Here is an 18996-nt window from a genome sequence, read left to right on the forward strand (position 1 = left end):
AATAATATAAAACCACTTATTTGTTGCTTATACTAATTGCATATCATTTCCATTAATATAAAATCATAAAACATACTGCATACTTCATTTATTTTAAGGTTATTTTACTTTGAAACACTTGATTTTCCCACTATCCATGTATTCGTATAGTTGCGGCTCGTATGTATGAAAAACGCTCATAATACGTAAACTCGGCTTACTATTCATTCGTACTTGACAGTTATTATAACTCAAAATTTATAAATATTTAACTGTGTTGATCAACTTAAGAGAAGTTGCATCACTGAGTTTAATGTCAATAGAAAACTCAGAAAAGAGAAGAGGATTTTAAAGCGAATTGGTTGTAAAATAAGATAATGTGCTTAAAAATAAAATTTAACTACACAATGTATAAAAATCGAGTTGAATTTTTGTTGAATCTCTTGTTTAGTTAAAAATATTTCTTTGCAATTATACAATAGTTTTGAAAACTTATTTCATTTGTATTCTGTGTATATTAAACATTTTTCTTTAATATTTTTGTATGTTGATTGGCAAACTAGTTACGGTTAATATTAATTTTATAGTATTATAAATTAACTCCCAAACTATCATACTCATACATGTCATCTGAAATATTTATTTTTTACTTCTCAGTGAGTGTGTTATTGGATATAACTTAAGATCTAATTAAATATACTAATTTTGATCAATTTATCTGATATGGTCTTTAGAAAAATTATTATTTTTATAACAATGCTAATTTATATATTTGTAAATATTTAATTTATCTTTGATTGCAGTTCCTATCTGGTATTATTTAATACCTTTGAATGTTACAACCTTGAAATTTTTACGCATGAGTCCAAACTAACTATTATTTCTTGTGTTTATTATTGGAGCAAAATTAATGTACAACTATACTATGGCGTTAGGTGTAGTAAGAGACATGAAAAAATTACATTTTTAAATAACTTTTTGCAAATCAATTATTTCATTTTATAAAAAAAAAAAATAAAAAAAAACATTTTAAAATGAATTGTTTCATTTTATAAAAGTAAACTTGATGATGTTAAAAGTAAAGTCTATTTGTGTTGATCCAACACTTCCAACCGAAACTACTTGGGGTGACCATCGCTACTCCTGGCAGTTTCCACTCAAATCAAATCTAGTGCCTAATCCTGGAAAATTCGTCTAAAATCATTGGGCAAAAAATATTATTTTATTAGTATAATCCGATGCCTGTTAAAGCTTTTCTTAATTTATATTCTGAAAATCCTGATCAGGGTGTATTAAGTTTTCCACGATCCATACTCAATGAGCCATATAAAAATATATATATTTAATTAGCATGACGAGTTGACTTGATTTAATCATGTCAGTTTGTCTGTCCGTATATACGCTCCAGTACTAGTCCATCAGTTTTTGAGATATCGATCAAAATGTTTGCACACGTATTTTTGCTCCAAGAAGCTGTTTGTTGTCAGAATCGCTATAGCATATAGCTGCAATACAAATTGAATGATCAAAATCAAGTTCTTGAATGGAAAATTGTTTTTATTTGAAGAGGCATCTTCACGAAATTTGGCAGGGGTTATTGTCTAGGGCAATAATGTAGTTCGAAAAAATGGTTCTGATTGAATCTCTATAGCATATATCTGCCATATAAATTGACCGATCAAAGCTAAAATATTATTTGGAAACTTCTTTAATTGTGACGGGTATTCTAACTTCGGTGCAGCCAAAGTTAACGGTTTTTTTTTTATTTCTATTTAAAGCACAAATATCAATAATTACAAACTAATTAATAAATTCCATATATTAAAACCTTCGAAAAGCTTACTTTTAAATTAGTATTTTTTTCGGAAAGTATCTATTTAATGTTCACCAAATATCTTCAATATGGTGCTTGTGAGCATTTTCTTTAATCACATTTTGGAATTAACTTTTCCGTATATTTAATATAAACGAATTCGCTTTTGCTAGAATTTGCATCAAATTATTCCTTATGATCCTTGAGGTGTTAAGAAAAATTCATAAAAAATATTTTGAAACCTTTTTATTTAATGTCTTAACTGAAAATTTTGGTATTTCTCGCTGTGTTATTTGAATCGTATAATATTCGATTTTCGTTTGATTTAATCTTTTTTTCGACTAATTACTACAATATTTGCATGTTATTAAATGTGGAAATGTAGAATCTTATACTCAAGCTTGTAAGAGATTAAATTTGTTGATATATTTTCTTTACTTAGTTAGATTTTAAATGTTGTAAACCTTTTATTTTTATTTAATATATACGCCTAGCTTTACGGGTTATTGGATTGTAAATAGACCTTTATTTTAGAGATATTATAAACTTAATGCGCTGGTGTGCTTCTTTTTTTTTTGCTGTTCTTTTATCTTATCTGCGAAACTAAAGTTTTATTTACTATGAATATACTTAATAATTAATAATCTGTTTACAAATTTATTGTGTGTGGAGTTAATTTTGTAATTTGTAGACAACTGTTCTACAAAGAAACATTTTATTCTTTGTTTTCTTTTTTTTATCTTCTTAGTTATAGCTAATATTTCTCTTTTGCATTTAATTTTGTTGTAATTTGTTTCTGATTTAATTTATTTGTTTAATTTCTTGTTAATAAGCGTTCTGTAGATATTTTCATAAAATAGAAAAGATAATGAAACGTTCTCCAATTAAACAGCTATAAATGAAAACTAACAAAACACAACATAAAAAGAGAAAGAATTTGAAACTAAATAAGAAACGCATTAAAATCAAATAAAAACATAAACGAGCATGCAAATAAAAACGTGGTATCCTCTTGTCTTTTCTTTTGCTGCAGGTCACAGTCATTCCGGCAAGGGCCTTTGAATGCTAGTAGCCGAAGTCAGTCGCATACGTATGTGAACTCCAGCATTTCAGCCAATCCCCTTCTCCCAATTGACACTGGTTTGTACTGTTTTAAGATTTTGTGTTTTTCATTTAAGATTTTTCTGTTTGTTTCTTTAGTAATATATGTGTTAGATATTCGCAAGTGACATTTGCTATTTAATGTTATCGTATTATATTGGGAAACATAGTTTATATTGTATACTATATAAATAAATAATTCCTATTTTATTTTTTATTCTTCCATCTTTGTTGCGCATTGAAGCGGACTGGGATTATCGCAATCAATGCACCGCCTCGACGACGCTTTCTCTGACGAAGAAGGCAGCGGATACCTTGGATCGCCGACAAGACAATCCTACAGACCACACGCGTTCTCAAGTAAAAATATTGTTTTTTTATGCAATAACAACAATTTATCTGTGTCCTTGATGTGCGTCTAGGTCACAGCAGCCCAGGTGGAGATCTATCAGACGAAGAATTATGCTCCGGAATCGCCAACATTGGCGGAGGAACAGCAACACCACTCGGCAGCGGCTATGGACCAAATGAATTCGAACCGCTCTGTCTCTCCTCAGGGTCCGGGGTCGTGGACTTCGCTCAACCACAACAGCCAGCAACACAACAATATTCGCGCCCAAGATCAGGCTCGTGCGCATCAAGGAGATCACAATTTAGGTGAGTCCAACATATTAAAATATACTAGAGCAGATGAATTCTCAGTTGCAGTATTTAATTTTTTGTTATATTATGGAAAAAGTTAAAATTTTATTTACCCAGTGATTTATTTAACTATTTATTATTGATTATTATATATTTGTTGTGAGTTGAATTCATTTGATACTTTTGGTACTTATACCACAAATTATGTGCTAAAATTTTTATTGGATTCAATACCCTCGAACTGAAGTGCAATGTGCCATTGGAAAGTTTCGACAAAAAAAAAAAAAAGAATGTTTTCTTCAGTCTACAATTTAATCATGCCCAAAACAGTTATGCAATATAGTTTTGGTATTTTGTCAAAAGTCAGCAATTGTTTCTTCTTTATATTTTACCGTATATACCTGTGTTGATACCCTGATTTCAAATATATTTAATAGAAAAGAAGTGTTTGTGCATGGATATTAATTTCGTGATTTTCGGTTACATATTTATGGTTTGTATTGATATCTTTGGAAATATATTTTGGTATTGCATTGTCTAACTGTATATTTCTTAAAATTTCGTTGTGCTCTGCGGCATGCGTCATATTGGTATAGGTCTGAGCCACTTGTCCCACTTATACAGCAGCAGCACCCCTCGTCGAGTCTCAGTGGCATCTCAAGCGTATGTCCCTGTGTCGCCGCAGCTCATGCACACCAACACCAGCAACAGCAACACCATCAACACTATCACAACCAACACAGTGGGTCTGTCGGTGGATCTCAGCAGCTCTATGGAGTTGGAACAGGAGGAGGATTTGGAGGAGGAGGAGGAGGAATTAGTCGAGGAGGAAGCGGATTCGGACTTGACAGCATCTACAACCAATCGGGAGAGTATGGTATCAGCGGCACCGGGCCCTGCCCTTCATCAGCAGCTTCGGTCACAGGAGTCCCAATCGCAAACTGTCACCCCAGTCCATTATAGCAGTACCAATTATTCGATGTCTAAACAGTGTTTGCTTAATAATAATAACTCAACTGAAACTGAAACAGATAACATTATATACACCGACATAAACGATATTGGGCATTATAAATACCCTGACTTTACGAGTATTACCCCCAAACCCGAAAATAAAATATCCAATTCCGAAAATTTGAATCTGAATGATCGTAACGACATTTATGCGACCGTTAATCGCAAAACTAAATCTAAATCACGTGAGAAACACTTTAGTGATGAGTTTATTGATGAATCCATATTACAGTATACACGAGCTAAACAACTGGGCATGACGGATATGCAAGAGCAAAACGGTCAATTCGAACCTGAACGCGGGTTTTCGAGTCTTAATTATCAATATCACAACGACCTAAATCATCCGTCTGACTCGTCTTCGTCATATTTCGGAACTGGGTTCGGTACTAAACGCTATGCGACCGCAGAGCGTGCTAAACTAACTCATTCCGAAAACTTTCTTACACCGTCAATGGACTCACAGAGTTCTGTGTCGGGCATAGGAGGTGCAACGACACGACGACATACGCACTCACTGCCTCGCAACTCCGAACTGTCCGGCGTAGACTCTGTGGATTCCTATGACAGTCATTATATCACTCATCATGCTCACTCGATAGGCAATTTGCGTCCTAACACAAATATTACAAACAATTATTTAGTATTCAACGATAGTAAGCCGGTCAGCTCCGCTGAGGAGCGCAGCACCGCTGGGTCACCATTGAATCGTTTTAAGACTTCGTCGGAAAAACTTGAATTTGAAATATCTTCCGGCAACTTATACTCTACAAGCCAATATAATAAGGAGGCATATGATGGGGAGAACATTTACGACCAAGTTGAGAAGGAGTCCTGGTTGAAGAGTAGTTCTTGCAAAGATCTATATGATTTTTCTTCGTTTTATGAAAGCGAAAAGTCCAAGCCAATGACTGCTTTCGACAAGGAGTTCCTCTCGTTTAATCGTATTGACTCTCCCGTTACCCGTTACGATGATTCGAGACATTCATTGTATATTACCAAGAACCATTCAATTGATGCCACTCAAGACTTTTCCCCATTGCCCAACTCAAAAGTATATTCATCTAGTTATCCAGGCAGTACATATAATACTCAAGATCACCAGCACAAGCGTGCTTACGGACATCAAATTGACTATGGTGGTTCCCAAGACGATATTTCACAGGATAGTTATGAGCTCCTTGAAAAATATGACATTGACTTTTTCAGTGGTCATCGCCGATCTGATGACCATATGCGCTCGTGCTCGCTTGATTCAGGTAACTATATACCGAGTGATGATGAGTCAGTTTCAGAACAACATAAATATCGTTCAGCTATGGATGTCAAATGTAAGTCCGCTGTTGATATCATGAATGAAATTTGGGACTCGGAAGATCCGCGCTACTTGCCACGGGAGAAGTTATGTGTGAAGTCAGATGGTAGCTTTTATAAAAAGGTCAAAGAGGCTCTTTCGCGCACTTCTAGTCAAGAGAGTCGGAGTGAAGTCTTTGAGACGAAAATGTCGCGTAGTTCAGACTCTAGCAAAAAATCGCGGGACAGTTTGTATCACACCGACAGCAAAAAGTCGCGTGAGACAACCAAGAGTAAGACGTCAGTGGCATCTAGTCAAGACTCAAAAGAATCATTAATAGGAGACTGTTTCGGTCGCAACTATGAGATGCCAACCACCACGGGAAAAAAGCTAAAGCATTTAAATAAAAAGGATCAATATGAAAAATATCAGCAATCTAGTCAAGAATCAAAGAGTGATTACTACGATGCCGTGGAAGGTGTCGAAACTGATAGTCTCTGCGGACGGCCAAAAGTAAAAAGCCACGATTGTTTATTGTCTGACACACACAGCTCGACTGCAAACAGCTCATTTTACGACAGTCGTGACACATATTCAACGTTTCCTAGCAATAAGTCACACAAAACATCCAAAGTACATTCGATCAGTCTCCAAAATGTAGAAATTGAGAGGAATACTAAATCATTTGGAAGCAAATCACCAGATGCAGCTTCGACACCGGCATCAGGTAAGAAATGCAAAGAAAAAGAAATTCAGACCAACGACTCTATTGATCAGACTGCACCAATTAAAAAAGTTGACTCGCAGTCGTCGAAAATTTCTGCGTTCCGGCGACGTTCGGACAGTGAGAATATTTTCAGCTTCGATCAGGATCGCATTGAATGCATTCAGAACTATACCAAACAGTGGGAAGTACAAGGCAAAGAAGAAAAGACCAAACAGAGCCCAGAGTATCCCCTAACACCAGAACTAGTGTCAGAATTCGAAAAACAACAAGCGCGTGCTGCTAAGCAAAAAGTAACTCGTAAAGAGGAGTTGATGGCTAAAACCCATTTTGAAGAGTACAATCCGATTATGGTTCCTCTTAACTATACACATGCTACAGTGGAACGCACTAAAAGTGATCCCAATTCATTGGCGAATCGCGCTCGTCTTGGTAGTAACTCTCGTCGTCATGTGTTGATGCATCAGAAGTCCATAGATTTAACTCCAGCCGATTCTAGTGATGAAGATTATATATACAAGCAAATACCGAGTGCTCCACCGCTTTGCAAGGCACATGGTAATTTTGAGATTCCAAAGTGTTTCGATGTGCCCTCAGTTTTGACGGATATTCCAAAAACCGGTTTTGAATTGCCAAAGAGTTTCTTCAGAGAGTATGACAGACGTTTTCCAAAAGTCTTGAAAGATGATATTCCATATGTTTTACATAAGCGCCATATTATGAATGGCACTGCTCCTTCACTTGGGGAAAAGAAACATACAAAACCAAAATCGCCGAAATCACCAAAGTCCCCAAAATCGCCAAAATCTCCAAAATCACCAAAAACGGAGTCTACAAAAGCTGTGACTTCGAATAGTCAGGTCGCTGACTTTCTACCAGACATATTGGACAGTTTGTTACCAGCAGAAACTAAAGAGTTTCTATTTACCAAAAACATTGATCTTTCTAAAGTAGATCCCATAACTTTGGAAGTTAATAAGTCCATACCAACTATCGAATTATCTTCACCTAAGCGAGATATTACTAAACAAATGGATCCATCTTTGTTAGAGAAACTTAATAAAAAACTCAGTCAAATAGAAAGTGATTCCGCAACTTCATCTCGAACCGAAAGTATACAACACCAAAAGAATAAACTGGAGCAAAAACAAATAGAACTTATACAGAATTTGCGGAAAGAACTACAAGCCAATACTAGGAAAGTGGTAAAGCCACGTATAATACCAAAAACAAAAATTTCTAATAAACCCAAGAAAGCCAAAACTCGCATAACATCATTCTCTTCTGACGATGAAAGTTTGGATTCAGACGATGTTTTTGGTTCGGCAGAAGCCATACCCGCAAGACTTGAGTTTTCACCTCCTCAGTCACGTAAAGAAATAGAACCAATATTGCGCATTGAACAGAGCCGTTTGATATCCGCTGCATGGGGTCGTGGACAGACTATGAGCTCGACTGAAATTGAGGGGTCACCGCCACAATGCCGTCGGCTTGCTGAACTGGAAAGTCGTTACCATACACAAAAACTTGATCCACAATATGCCAATACCACAGAATTAAGACGAATTTCTGAGAGATCGATTTCCATTCCGTCCTCGGAAGACGAGCCACTGCACATTCCAACCAGACGTATGGATGAGTGCACTAACGATTATCAACGCAACGAAAATATTCCGTCGCCAATATTAGAACACGCCGAGTTTTTCCGCAGTAACGATGATATTTATGAAACTTGTCAAGAGGAAAAAATAACGGAATCAGATATTGATTATACTCTTAAGAAGAAATCATCACCACGTACTGAAATGCCAAAATCAAAAGCCAAATTTATTGAAGAAATCATAGATTCTTCAATAGTGATGCGATCTAAAGGTCATGCACCGGTTCTTTTCGCTCATGCGCGTCTAAATTTGTCCGAAGGTTCGGTATCACTCCAGCGACAAAAAGCTACTCAAGAGTCACCAACAACTGAGAGGCGTACCAAGAGCCTAGATACTCCAGTCATATCACTACACCGACTTCCACCTATGAACGCATTTTCGTCCAAAGATGATACAGTTGGATTTGAGGAGGAAGCTGAAATATTGGAAGAAAAGTCACTGGAACGAGGAAGTGGTGTTCAGCAAGATGACGATACTGCTGACAGCATACACTCTTGCGCTGGCTCTATACCGACACAAACGAGTTATCATACTGCAGGAAAAGACTCTTTACTGAATACAGTATCCATTGATGAGGAAGAGATACAGTTGTTAAATCAGCTCAAGTTTATTGAGAAAATTGCATTGCAAGGTGTTAAAATAAAAGCAAAGAAAAAGTCGAAGATGAGACTTAGGAGTGGAGATCACTTAATATTGGATATACCTAAGTACCGTTTCACTGACTGGTCGCCCTATAGCTCAGCCAATAGTTCTCGAAAAACATCTCCGGGTGTTTCGCGAGCTAGTAGTATCGAAAGTACTGGCAAAGGCAAATTTAAAATTGGACCAAAGTCTCCAGAGAGTACAAAATTAAAAGCAGGAGCATCGCGAAGTCGTCCAGAATCTCGACGTACTAGTGTAGACGATAGTAAGGTAAAGGATGGTAAAGGAAAGAAATCAAGTCCAAAGGAACGTCCTCGTTCCATTGAAGCTCGTCGCCTGAGCAAGGATAAAAGCAAGTCTCAAGAGGAAACAGAAGCAGATATTGCAAAACGAAAAGAACGACAACAAAAATTATATGAGTCTGCCATGAAACAGACCATAACTATGCTTAGTCCTGTTAAAGATTCACTGCCACCATTCCCAGCCCCTGAAGATAAAATCTCAGTGAAGACGGATGGAGATAAAATTATAATAGAAACAGAGTTTAAGAGCAAGGCTGAAGATCACGTTTTAATAGCGAAATCTCCACGAAAGTTGGACACGTCGTTAGTAAAATTTAGTCGCAGCTTCGACGAAGGACGTAGCCCAGACAAGTTAGACAAAGCCAATCGCAGCTTCGAAGATCGTAATAAATCTTTCGAAGAATCCGAAAAATCAGACGTACCGGATGACATGGTAATTAAGTCACCTAAAAAAATTGCCAAAAGCCAAGAGATTAAACAAAAAATTGAAGGAAGTGTTGTGCATAAAAAAATTGATGGTAAGTCTAGTAGTTTGGAAAAACCTTCGGAACATCATTATTTGGGAACTGATATAAAGACAAAAAGCCTTGATGATAAAAAACCGGCACCAACTGCCGAACCAAAGAAAGTTGATGAGAAATCTACCACACGAAGTGCTATTGGTGATCGGCGCATGTTTGCACATCAGTACAATGTTCATGAGGATATAGATATGCAAGCGGTTATTTCAGAAAGGCGATCATTAGAAATACTAAAAAGATCTTTGCCATCCGAAGATACAAAAGAAAGTGAAGGTACATATAGCCGTAAACCATCCACGGCAGAGAGCTTGGATTCATTTGTGTCAGTGGATGATAGTCATTCACCAGCAAGCAAATCTCCAGTTCCACCAGAAGTTTATCCGCACCGCGTACCAACAATTGAATGCGAAGAACCGTCTATTGAAGAAGATGATAACTCGGGAGAATGTCGTCATTTAAAAGTGTCTCGTCAAGATACTAACCGATTAAGCTTGGATCGTAGTCGTAGCGATGAGACAGGCTCGTGGATTACTGTTGAGTGTGATGAATTCGTTGGTTCGGATACTTCTGATAATGAACCTCGTACATTGGAACCAGATCGTAATATACTGGAGACACAAGCAACCTTGGAGGATGCTATTCCGTTGGAATATTCCAATTGTGCTACACCAACATCCGATTTAAATATTTTAGTAACCCCACCAAATACGAGTCCACTGATCGAGAAATCTGTTTTAGAAACTTTTGAAAAACAAGCTGAAACATCCGAAACTAAGAAGAAACATAGCTTAGAGAAGCAGAGCGACAAATCTAAAAGTTCTGATTCGTGGACAAGTGGGGAAAAAGATGTTAGTCCTCATCGTGGTGAACATCATCATGATTGGAGTTTATCTGTAAGTGGTGGGAAGGAGAAAAGTTCTATGGACGAAGAGTCCAGTGTAAGCTGTTCCATCGCAAGACCTTTGGGAATTTCCCAAGATTTTGGAGATATTGAAGAAAAGAAATGTCTAGAACTTAAACAAAGAATGTTAAAATTAGAAGTAGGTAATGAGGGAGATGTAGCAAAAACACCTATTCCGGCTAAAACAAGTCCTAGCGGTGGTTCAAATGAAACCACCCCAACCAACGAGCCAAAAATTATAGTAAAGAAACCAACAACTCCAACTTTAGAGAAACAAAGTCCAATCGATTTGGGCATAAGCACTGAAAGCTTTTTGGATCCAATTGATGAAAAACTAACAAAACTTCTTCAACGAAATGAGGATAGTGAGTCTAGTTCTGGTGCCTCGAAGAAACCTCCCAAAATCGAAAAACCTGCACGTACTAATGTCGGCAAAAAACTGGCGGTAGTCAAAATGGATGGTGGTGATAAGACTGGAAAATCGGGAAGTAGTTCACAGGAATCAAAGTCAAGTTTTGACTCGAAAGGATCGTTAAGTGTAGAATCTCGAGGATCCTTTGAGACCGAAAGTAGTTCTGGTTCAATGGGCGCGGCACATCGTAGAGGAGAATTAGTACAGAAAGAGCAACAATCAACATGGAAGCCGTTTCCTATAGAAAGCTCTGGCAGCTCTAGTACAGATGACCCTTGGCATCACGTTGAAACGGATGGTTATGAGCGATACGATGCCAACAATCCTTTACGTGATTCTTCTGACAGCGATTTAAAAGAGGTGTCACCAGATGACCAAAAGGAAAGTGACACCAGTTTTCAAGATGAATTAAATGATTTCCCAACTACATTTGGGTATCCTTCGATGACAAGCTCTTTAGGTGGAATCGGAGTAAACCCAACGGATATAATTGGTTATACTACCGGTTTTACTTTGGGAAGAACTTTATCTCGGATATCTGAACGTAGTACAGCTTCAGAAAAATCTAGTATGGAAGACGATGTTAGTAAGGCTTCTACTCATTCTGTAAGTATGCGAGACGAATCTGTTGGTTCTACAGATCACCAACCGAGTTTAAGCTCAGATTCTCGAAGCAATACCAATTTGGCTTATATATCAGATGCTGATCGACGTACATCGGCCGAGATGCCAGAAATTCCTTGTGACTCTGCAACTGGTGATCGGCTCTCTAGTATTGGCAGCTTCAACGAACCGAAATCTCCGATTGTTGTGACTGGACGCTTTTCTGTCACTCAAGTCGAAGAGCAACAAGGCGATGACGTGGATAGACACACGCTTATGTGTCTTTCAAATGCAGGAAGTCAAGATTCAGAAGATTGGCCACTTCCCGAAATACCCTTCGATCATGTACCAGTAAAACCAGTAGAATCTATTTATCAAATGCCAGATCTGGATAAACCTGTGCCGAAAACATTTTGTTGGAAAGCCAGTAAATCATTTCAATCGCAAGACTCGCAGGACTGGCCTTCCCCACCACCAAGTGCTATGGAACCCCCATTAATAATTGAAGATATTGAAACATATTATGCCACGGAGGCACAAAGAGCAGATCAGGTAATGGTAGAGTCTTTCACAGCAACCGATAAGACAGATGATGACGTGCAATCCCAAGTCGATGATCGGCTCTCCAACGAAGACTTTCCAATTACTCCTCCTGATGTGGCGAAAGTTTTACCTTACGAGGATACGGCTTATTTAATGTCGGCAGCATTTGAAGATAAAGATTTCGGTAATGAGGATACTCAACATGACACTCCAACATGTCTAAGTTCAACGTTGAGTGCGGCGTCTTGCCTCTCGTCTTCATTTAATGTAACATGTTCATCCTCGCAAAAATCAACTCAAATCTCTCCTATTAGAAAAGATTCTAGTCCCGAGTCGGTAATCATATCCCAACCAACACGCTCACCAACCATCCGAAGTCCAATTTCCGAAGACGAGGTTTTATCAAGTGATGACGTGTTTATGCCAGGCACTGTAAAAATTCAATTACCAACAGACGAAAATCGTACGACCGAATATTTGCGAAAGTTGTCTCGAGGTTCAAATAACTCTGATACCTCTATTGATGATATTTTATCAACATCTGGAACATTTATGGAAGACCAGACCACCGTACGACGTAATTATGAATCACATCTCAGTACGGGTTCTTGTAAACGGTGTAGCCATTCTAGTCATTCCGAAGAGGAAACAAGTTCAATTGGAACTGATTTAGACGGCACGGTGCGTATGGGTTTACAACAGAAGAAATGTACACATAGCTCTCATTCGGAAGACACATCGATTGGATTGAGCATTTCTGAGTGGTCAACGGGCACCAACACAGTCCGCCAATACGCGAATCTCTCTGGGTCAGATAGTCTCTCAGCAGTGTCAACCCAATCATGTGCGAAAAGTGAGAAGTCAAATCATACAAAATCTAGTATGAGCTCAATAAACAAATCGGCCGAAAGCTTGAATGAACAAAGTGGAAGTTTTTCAAAAGGACTTTCTGGTGATAATGGTTCATCTGATGGTATGCGCTATGATATACTATCGAACTCTGAAACAGAAAAAATGTCTGAAGCCACTTCGGCGACAAAAAGCGACGACACTACACTGACGCTTACAGAAATGGCCCAAACAATGACTGAGTGGTCTACGTCAAGCAGCCGCACTTTGGTAGGGCCTCAACCTGGAGAAAACGCTCAGGATCCAAGAAGTGGAAGAAGAGGCAGCTACATAGACTATGTACCACTGAAACAGCCGCGAGGAATTTCTAAAAAGTGTCCCAGTGAAGAGTTGCGTACTGCTATTCCTCAAGTGCACCGCAGGAGTGCAAGTAATGGCAATAATGGTCGCACTACTTTAGATGAAACGGGACAAAAAAGCTCCACTCCGAAATTAGGTGACCACGGACGACAGAATTCATTATCTCGTTTAATAAAAATGGAGGAGAAAGAAGTTGCTACAGAGCATACAAGTGCTGCGCGAAAACGACGTTCACTGGAAATGATGTCGAAGCTATACCAAAGTCAGGATATTTCTTCAGAAAGTGAAGCTCCTTTCGTAGAGCGATTATATTCTCCTAGTGAGAAGCTAACAGAACGTTATCAGAGTCAGGAATTCGTTCCACTGCATGGAGCCACAGCGCAAGCTCAACAAGTAAACACTTCTACTCAAAAGTCCAAAGCTTCACCGTCAGCGATAAAACCAAGAGCACCGCAGCCTCCGACAAAACCAAAGCCCCAAGTAACACGGCCATTAATGCAAGCCTTGTTAAAGCACATGAAGGCAGTTAGTAAAGCCGAGGAAACTTCCGCTTCAGCTTCCATATCTGAGGCATCGACTTCGTCGCAAGTAAGTTCTTCCAAGAAGGCTCCTCCGCCACCTATACCAAATATACCGCCCATTACGTCACCAAACGATTTACCACGAACTCATTCAGTAGGTCAACTTCCGGATAAGCCACTCGCGAAGCATCATAGCTATGATGATAAAACCATGTCTAAATCACAAATACGAGAATACAAAACCAACAAACTTCGACAATCAAACTCTTTTCATGAGCACATGTTGTCGAAGTCGCAGCAATCTTCTCAAGAGTCAATGCCACCACGTATTGACGAGGAGTCGTCGCTGGGCGGAGAGGGTAACGGTGTATCGTCAGCTACCACAACAGTCACCAATTACAGTGAAAATACCACAAGTACAGAAACGTCATCTCCTATGTTACCGCAGCGGGCAGAAAAGCTCGTTAAATGCTCACCTTATTATTCAAGTAGCTTGAGCTCAGAATCGCCCCCAAATCAATTGGTACAAAAACCACCACGAAAAACTTCAATTACACGGAATACCATGATTAAGAGTCCACCAAGCGGCAATGACACTGATAGTTCTATGGATATACGAACACAAGATCCAAAACTGCGTAACAAGGGATACCGTCGAAAACGACAAGTGCCAACTAAAAGAATGCGTTCAACGGAGCGTGCTTTAATAGAACAAGAGAGCTCCGAATGCTCAGAAGGTTATTTGCCAGAAATCGACTCTGGTAGTTCCGATCCCTCATACCGACCAGAAGATCAGTATTTGGAATTTGACGAAGAATTAGAACACGAGCAAGAAACCGACGAGTACGATGATTACCCTCAATATTCTGGCGCTGCTTACGCAACGTCCAGCAAGTTTGAAAGTTTGGACATGACGGACAATGTAGATGAAATGGGCTTTCCACGATACGACCGTTTAAGTCACATAACCAACCCAATGTTTCACACGCAATTAATGCAACCACTGACATGCCAGAATGTGGCGACTAAACCCGCCCCAGCCAATCATCCAATGCCACCGCCAAATGGCCAACCGGTAAAACCAGCGCGTACCAAGAAACGTCAGCTAAAGCGTGAAGAATCAGTTACAAGTGAAGCTACTGTAGAAAAGCTTGAAACAACGCTTTTGCCAGAGCAAACCCGGATTCGACCATTCCTCACTCCAGAGGATAGTGAAGTTGAGAGCAAAGATGGCCTCTCAGATGATTTTGCGAATTCAAGCGAGGAAAGCAGTGGGTTTGCACAGGCAACTGGTACGATAAGACGCACCACTGACGGCACATATACGCAATACGGCGGCGATATCGAGTTACCGTACCCAGACTTTCTTTCAGACTATGAGAATGAACCAATTGAGTATGAACGCTATGCATGTGGGTTGGATATACGCGTTGACCCGCCGCCAAAGTTTGACGATTCGGATAATTTAAGCGACCACTAATGAATATGTCCACATAATGGAGTTTTGAGTTCCAGTTGAGCTCTCAACTGATGGTCTATGAAACAACATGGCACTAGTGTAAATGTGCTCTTACGTAGTTGAAATAAATACATATGTAGAAGGCATTGTAATCAAAACTTATTGGTAGTAGCAAATGTAAAGGGCAACGCATCCTTAAATAAGCGTTAGCGCGTTTGAAGTTTAACAAAGTTGTTACACAAACAAAAATCGATCCTGAACTTGTTTATAAAAAAATGACTAATACTCTCCAAATCATCTTATATTCAATTGAGACTGATTTATGGTGTGAACTGCTGCAGCCATTTTGCTTTCGACAAATCCCCATAAAGTTTATAAATATTAACACGAAATAATTTTAAATAATTAACTAGCGAAAATATAAAATTTTAATTAAATTCTTTATTTGCCTGACTTTAAAATGGCTAAACTTTTTTAACTACAACAACATAATCGTACATTATGTAGAAGTTTTGGGAAAACGCTAGTAGCCTGTAAGAAGAAAAGTAAAAAAATAGTTTAAAACGAAAACAAAAACAAAAGCATACAAAAATCATGAACATCTGTTGTAAGTTAAAGGTTGAGATTATCTAAAGCTTGGTAAAAGCAACAAATATATTATCGTATTAAAAATGTTACATTTTAATGCACTGTTTACTCATCGGATAATTCTGAATCAAAGAAGCAAACTTGAAGACATTTAAAATAGCTAAATGCATATAAAGCAACTTAACTGCACCACTACACACACACACACACACACACACACAACCTTAAAAGAACATTACTAATAGATATATGTATTATCGATTTAAGAGGTCAAGTATTGAAAAACAAAGAAACGATGGTAATTTATTTTGAGATCACATGCATTTCTATTATCCTTAGCATATTATGAGCATACCAGATTAAGATGACATAGCGAGTATGGGATATGAAATGTTCTAATTCAAATTCAAACGACAAAAACCTGAACTTGATTATCTCAATGCTGAATTGTTTCTATTGGCGATTCTGTTTGCGGTCGAATGGACTCGTTTTGGCAATTACGGTGCGTCCGAGCTACGCAGTAATTACAGGCGTTGCAGAAACCTACAAGTAACAAATTCTATCATTTTCACCCATAAATGGGCAGGCGAAATCTTATAGAATGACAGGAAATACATTAAAAATGTCATAAAATGAGTTAGACTCGGGGCAAAAGGCCAGACACTTCATTAGGGTTCCCTAATGATTCTACTACTAAGACGGCCAAAGGCCTTAAAAAAGCGAAGTGTGTTGCCGTGTTATGCTATACAATTTATTACTTTAAGTACGTTTTTATTAAGTTTTCAAATATATTCCGATTATTAAAGTTAATAAAGATTAAATGTACATAGTTTTGATTAAAATTTTATTATTGTATAAAAATATTGGTAAATATTTTCTATTKTATTAAAAACATTTGAAGAATATAATTATTTTTGCTTAAATTATTACAAATATTTTTGTTTAGTATTTTATATATTATTTGTGTGAAAATAGGCATCCTGGGGAACCTAACATCCAAAAAATATCGGTAACGCGCCTATAATGCAACCTCTTTACTATTTTTAAGTCCTTGATTTAAATCTCTRTGCTGAAAAATCAACTTTTTTTTTATTAAATTTTCAAATATATTCCGATTATTAAAGTTAATAAAGATTAAATGTACATAGTTTTGATTAAAATTTTATTATTGTATAAAAATATTGGTAAATATTTTCTATTKTATTAAAAACATTTGAAGAATATAATTATTTTTGCTTAAATTATTACAAATATTTTTGTTTAGTATTTTATATATTATTTGTGTGAAAATAGGCATCCTGGGGAACCGAACACCCAAAAATATCGGTAACGCGCCTATAATGCAACCTCTTTACTATTTTTAAGTCCTTGATTTAAATCTCTGTGCTGAAAAATCAACTATTTCGATCAGGTGATCTCAGCTGTTGAAATGTGATTCTTTTGTTACTTGTATGTTTCTACAATGATTACAGCAGTACAGCAACTGTGTTGCAAATTTGCTGGTACTCTGCTGATGTGCAGACAAAAATTTAGTGTTGCCGATTTTTTGCACAAATTGCGCCAGTCACAGAAGTTCGTTATACTGTTGCAAGCGTTGTCAAAATTCGCGCAGAACGTAATTTTTCAAAAGTTTTAACACTGTGGTCATGATTGCCAACAATTTTTATGTTTTTATTTGATTCAATTATTTCTAATAAATTTAAAACTTTGTAATTGGTAAATGGTTGAATCAGCTAAACTTTCTTCGTAAAAGTTTACACCATTGTATCATAAAATAATTAAAAGTCCTATAGTCTGCAACAATTCTGCATACATTTTGTGCATTTGTATTTTAGAGGGTCACATGCATCCGCATGCCCTAGAAAGTGGTTATATTTTTATATGAGTTCAAAAAACTGCATCACCATCGCTGATCAGCTGTTCAGTACATAACCGATTTTTATTTAAATGTTAAAAGAAGAATTAATAAATTTTTCAAATTTAGCATTCGTACCGCTTACTTGTGCCAAAGGGGCACATTTGAAAAAAATTCTCCATAAGTTAAGTTATAGCAATTTAAGGAGTAAATTGGTTCGAAAGAAGTGCGTTATTAATACATTATACAATGAGGTCAGTTTGATACGCCAATTCATATTAGAATGTTCAGAAGAAGTTTTGTTTTATTTCTCAATCCCTTTATATTTTTGTAAACCAAATTTTGTGCCATTAACTTTGGATCTTGTCAGTCCTTCAGCTAATAAAAGTTATGCTGACAAAAATTATTACCAAAAACTTTCTGTTAAAATTGAATTATTAATAAAACTGAGTGATAAATAAATAAGAAATATAAGAAACTGCCAAGAAATCCCACAGCTTTTCATCCAACAATAAAAAGGAAAGCACACAATTTATACTTATCTTCTATTCGGTATTACGCACGCACACACATATACAAGCGACAGAAGTTTTGGGATTTTTCTGGAAATCATCAAAAGTTTGGGATGTTGGTGAATCAAAGTATGAAAAATACTCACTTTACAAGTATATATATTATATGTCTTTATGTACATATAAATGCATATATCTGGTGCCAAATGTAATATTAAACTAATTACCAGTTCTTAGTGGAGTGCCAAATTTTTGTCTGATTTGTTTTTAATAGAAAATGAATTTATTGAAATGTTTATGTGCTTTTACATACCTTAATCAAATACATAATAATGTGCTTCCTAGTAAATTAGAAACATTGACAGCAAATAAGATGTTAAGAACTACTGTAACCTACTTTTAAACTTCCGATTATTTTATACGTTCCTTTCTTTAAGTTTAGAATATATAGTATACGTAGTATATAAGAAAAAATAAGTTTTATTAGATCTTACTACATACATACATATATACATATGTATATGTATATGATATAATAAATAACTAGAGCGACTATTCTGGTGTCGTCGTTGTTGTTGGTTGTTTCCATAAAATTTTAATTCAACATACCTAGGTTGATTAGTGCATAGAAAATGGCCGCAACTGGTGCCATGAATTGAAGACTTTTTCCTAACATTTTTCAATAACATTTTTTACAGTT

The 18996-nt window shown here is 37.0% G+C and overlaps 1 protein-coding gene across 5 annotated transcripts in view; it reads left to right on the forward strand.

Annotated features, from left to right (window-relative positions):
• Positions 1-18996, forward strand: part of LOC108970605 (FERM, RhoGEF and pleckstrin domain-containing protein 1) — a 66019-nt gene that overhangs the window by 40883 nt on the left and 6140 nt on the right. For 3 of the 5 annotated variants that reach the window (XM_018936085.1, XM_018936086.1, XM_018936084.1), the window contains 3 exons: positions 2826-2932; positions 3138-3253; positions 3316-3550. In XM_018936085.1, the coding sequence (XP_018791630.1) occupies positions 2826-2932; positions 3138-3253; positions 3316-3550 (458 nt within the window). Of the gene's footprint in view, positions 1-2825; positions 2933-3137; positions 3254-3315; positions 3551-4131; positions 16719-18996 lie in introns of those variants that run through there. The other 2 variants (XM_018936088.1, XM_018936087.1) reach the window with 2 other exon arrangements.

This window comes from Bactrocera latifrons, unplaced genomic scaffold (genome assembly GCF_001853355.1).
Source record: "Bactrocera latifrons isolate USDA-ARS-PBARC rearing strain unplaced genomic scaffold, ASM185335v1 scaffold_301, whole genome shotgun sequence".
Classification (NCBI taxonomy): domain Eukaryota; kingdom Metazoa; phylum Arthropoda; class Insecta; order Diptera; family Tephritidae; genus Bactrocera; species Bactrocera latifrons.